Source organism: Triticum aestivum, chromosome 6B, assembly GCF_018294505.1.
Source record: "Triticum aestivum cultivar Chinese Spring chromosome 6B, IWGSC CS RefSeq v2.1, whole genome shotgun sequence".
NCBI lineage: Eukaryota > Viridiplantae > Streptophyta > Magnoliopsida > Poales > Poaceae > Triticum > Triticum aestivum.
This window is the reverse complement of record NC_057810.1, coordinates 453,287,231-453,291,496: the sequence shown is the minus strand read 5'-3', so window position 1 is coordinate 453,291,496 and position 4,266 is coordinate 453,287,231. Positions and strand designations below refer to the sequence as shown.

General features: G+C 49.1%; 1 protein-coding gene across 1 annotated transcript in view; it reads left to right on the top strand.

Annotated features, from left to right (window-relative positions):
- Positions 1-1,109: 1,109 nt before the first annotated feature.
- Positions 1,110-4,266, top strand: part of LOC123137437 (bidirectional sugar transporter SWEET4) — a 4,476-nt gene continuing 1,319 nt past the window's right edge. Inside the window, exons 1-4 of the mRNA XM_044557194.1 lie at positions 1,110-1,358; positions 1,699-1,735; positions 1,982-2,360; positions 3,232-3,351. Coding sequence (XP_044413129.1) covers positions 1,316-1,358; positions 1,699-1,735; positions 1,982-2,360; positions 3,232-3,351 — 579 coding nt within the window. The 5' untranslated portion in view covers positions 1,110-1,315. The remainder of the gene's footprint in view (positions 1,359-1,698; positions 1,736-1,981; positions 2,361-3,231; positions 3,352-4,266) is intronic.

Sequence of the window (4,266 nt, the reverse complement as noted above, 5' to 3'; positions counted from 1 at the left end):
CGAAAAGTCTGGCAAAAAAAATGAAAACAGAACCGACAAAACGCCAACCGTAGAGTCCTATAAACCGACACTACGCCTATGTCGAAAGTGGGGTGGATCAATCTGGAGGTTCTGTTACATACTGCATTCTTGATGACTAGATCTTAGAATGAAGTCTTGTTGAGTATGTGGCGAAAGAGAAAGATGCGACGACTAACGATATTGAATCCGACGATGGTGTGGAGGCACATGAAAGTGAAACTTGTAAGAGCAAAAGGTTGAAGTGGATTAACGCAATGTGGGCTAACAAAGGTATCTCAAATATCTAAAAAAAGAAAAGGACGAGGATGATGAACTTCCCTCTTGAACGACATTGACGAACTTTCCCACATTGAGCCATATGACTGTTAATCTGGTACCGCCATTGTCATTTGCTAGTAGTTAAGACGAGTGGCCATTTGTTAGTAGTTAAGACGAACTGATGAACTGTCATTTGTTAATAGCCAGGATTGAAATGATATTAGTCTGATACTGCCTATCTATATAATGTGGTAAAATCACCACTCGTGAGAAGGGATGACCACAACATTCGCCCCGGAGCAACCTAACATCGTGTAATTGCATCTTCACAAGCATAATGCTCAGGGCGGTCAACCAAGCAGCATGGACGAAACAATCTCGTGATGCTGTGCAGTTAGCCAAACAAAATGCAGAATAGAGTTTGCATTATCTCAGTCAGGATCAATCAAACGGCAAGTAAGGGTAAAAGAAGCCAAAATGGTTGCAGGCAACCAAAACACTATTGTTGCCCAGCGGGTTGCTCCTGGATCAAGAATGTGAATGTCTACCAAAGTCGAAATGATCAGTATGAGCAACCCGCCATTTTATATCAAAATAAAATCCTAAAAGAAAAAGGAAAGTATGACCAACCCACCCGGCTGGCTGCTGGGCCACAGCACATCGGGATAGTTATAGAGAGAGAAACACACACAGAGAGAGAGAAAGAGGCGTATGCAAAAGGCCGGCGCGGCGTCCATGAGAGAGAGAGCCGGATAGAGATAGAGATGGGGACGACGGTGCGGGGCCCACGGGCCAGCAGCCCCGCTCTATTTAAGGACCCCGTTCGGTGTTTTCCTGAGATCATTCACTCATCAAACGCAACGCACAGAGACAGAGGGAGAGGGTCCGCTGTACTTGCATCCTTCCCTGCCCCCTGCCCCTCCCCTCCCAAGTCCAGAAATCCGTTCCACTCTCCCCCTCCCTCTCGTCTGCACCCGAGACGCTCCTCTAGATCAGTTCCTCGGTGCGGTTACCTCTCGCCGGAAGCCACGCCACCATGGTGTCGCCGGACGCTATCCGCACCGTCATCGGCGTCATAGGTGCGTGCCTCCCCGTCGCCCCACGCCCCCCCGCCTCTGTACCGCATACGCATGTGCGCCTGCACTGCAGCGAAAACCATGTGGCAGCGGCGCCACACGGGTCGTACGGGGGGTGCTGCTGTTGCCCCCTGATGCTCTTTTTGTTTCTCGCCGCTTTGCGCGTGTCCTCTTCACGAACTTTTGCTCCCTTCTAGTGCAAGCGAGCATCACGCGCCGGCTTCCCTAGAGCGGCCCGAACCGTGATTTGTTCGGCGGTTCCTCCTTTGCGTTTGTTTGTTCATCGTCCGAGATCTACTTCTGATGTTGCTTTTTTTGGGATTGTTTTGTGTCTCCCTTGCAGGCAATGGAACCGCCTTGGTGCTCTTCCTATCCCCAGTGTAAGCACCGACTAAAACTATACCACTCTTAAATATAAGTGTATCTTCATTTAAGTCGCCGGATAAAATGGATTTCCGGAATTAATTGTGCTGAGCAAAGAGCGAGAATTACATGACACAAATTCATGAGAATGCGGAGATCGGCACCGCAATAATTTTGTATTCCGTTTTCTGATCGAAATAGTTTGGATATCTCTTCGAAAAAATGCCTGACCAGTGAAAATACTTGCGAACTGCGAATTCCAGGCCGACGTTCATCCAAATCTGGAAGAAGAAGACGGTGGAGCAGTACTCGGCGGTGCCGTACCTGGCGACGCTGCTGAATTGCATGATGTGGGTGCTCTACGGGCTCCCGCTGGTGCACCCGCACAGCATGCTCGTCATCACCATCAACGGCACCGGCATGCTCATCGAGCTCACCTACGTCGCGCTCTTCCTCACCTTCTCCGTCGGCGCCGCCCGCCGCCGAGTCCTCCTCCTGCTGGTCGCCGAGGTCGCCTTCGTCGGCGGGGTTGCCGCGCTCGTCCTCTCCCTCGCCCACACCCACGACCGCAGGTCCATGGTCGTCGGCATCCTCTGCGTCCTCTTCGGCACCGGCATGTACGCCGCGCCGCTCTCCGTCATGGTACGCGTCGCCATCACTCTCACGGTCTCACCTACAAACCAGTACAGTACTGGAGTGAGATTTGGTGCTACTCTAGTTTTTTATTGATTGATTTCAGTGTTACACTAGTACTAGTAGGTGATTGTCGGTGTCAGGAGATCGATCAGGCGAGGAAATGATTAATTAACTGCTGTTCGAATGAGAATAACCATAGGAAAAGAACGCTGGATTAATCTATACTAATTTGATTGACCAACGTCTGCTCTGGGTACGTTCTGGGTGGAGAATAGAATACGCGAGTACACGCATGCGTAATCCTGTCGTTTTCTCTCTATCTAGCAGTAGCTGTATTCTTTTCGGCTATCTCGCTATCTACTTTGAACAGCGCAAATATTCTTTTTGTGAAGAAAAAATATATACGTATTACGTAGGTGCAGTGTTTCCAATCATGGCGTCAAATCAACTCCTGTCCCTTTGCTGTCAAAAGAGAGAGGAAAAACTCATGTTCTTTTGCTGTCAGAAAGGAAAAACTCATCTTATTTTTGTTCATCCTTCACTTTTTGATCCAACTGTAATTAACAACTTGTGCCCGTTGCACTTTTCGTTAAAATTCTTCAGGGCTTTTTCTCTTATATGAAACACTTTTTTAGTCCTCCCATCCCAAACAAAACAAAAGTTGTGCCATCTCACATGCTGTCGTTTCCTTGGTAGTTTTTGTGCTTCACAATCTGGTTAATGCGTGTAGAGGGAAGTTGTTTCCGTTTGACTGCATGTTTTCTTTGGATGAATTGTACAGTACAGCACAATCAATTGGCTGTAAAATGGATGGATTTCCTTTCGTGGAGTATTGTTCATCATCATCATGTTGATTTTTCCCGTGTTTGTGTTTCAGAAAATGGTGATCCAGACCAAGAGCGTGGAGTACATGCCCCTGTTCCTGTCCGTGGCCTCGCTCGTCAATGGCATCTGCTGGACTGCCTACGCCCTCATCAAGTTCGACCTCTACATCACCGTAAGCCTTCTAACATTTCACACACAGTAATAGTAACCGTTAGCTAGCAGTCTACTAATTGCTGGTGTGAGATGAGGATGACTTCCACTTGAGCTGTTGCTACCCTGAGTAGCCAGCACAGAACCTGGGCAATGCCCGTCTAATTAAAGTAAGCAGCGCCGGAAGTTAACATGGGTGACTTGCTAAGTTCTGCCAAGGCAAGTTGATGATGGCAGGGCCGGGTGTATAAATTTAGGAGGCGCATCTGATCTCGTTAGGTACCAAACCATATTTGGATTGGTTCAGGCGAACCACCCAACACAAAGTCACAAATGAATGCAGCCTTGCAACTAGGACAATGTTGAGCTTGCGTTCTCACAACAAGTTGCGTGCACCACCCGCGGACAGAAGTAACCGGGCCCCTTTCTTTGCTTCCCTGCGATCTGCATGCACGTTCATGGGAGGGCCGTTTTTGTGCTGGGAGGGCCGTTTTCATTTGGGTAAGATAAGATTGGGTTGCTAGGGTAGAGTCGTTATTAGTAGGACCAAGCCTCCGTGGCCCATCTAGCAGCATGCAGTTTTAGGCTGGCCACGGGCGCGTGCGATGGGCCGAAATATCAGACCAGGCGGCGTTGCTTTCAAGCCTCGGGTCCTACTTTTGCACGGTGGCATGGCTCGGGCGGGCGGACATTGTGAGACCGAAAGGTCAAGCTAGTGTTGTCACGACTGACGACCTTGCGGACCGGATCGTCTCCGTTGTCGGCTACCTGTTTGGATTTGGGATTGTCACGCTAACAGCACACACCTGGCTGCCTGTCCCAGTCCGAATGAATAATTACTGTTGGCGCCAGCTGTGTGTCGGGATGGCAAAAACATGTTTTTTTCGTTGAAATTCCAAGAGAAGAAACAGGTTTTCGTTCAAAGAGAGGCCGTGTT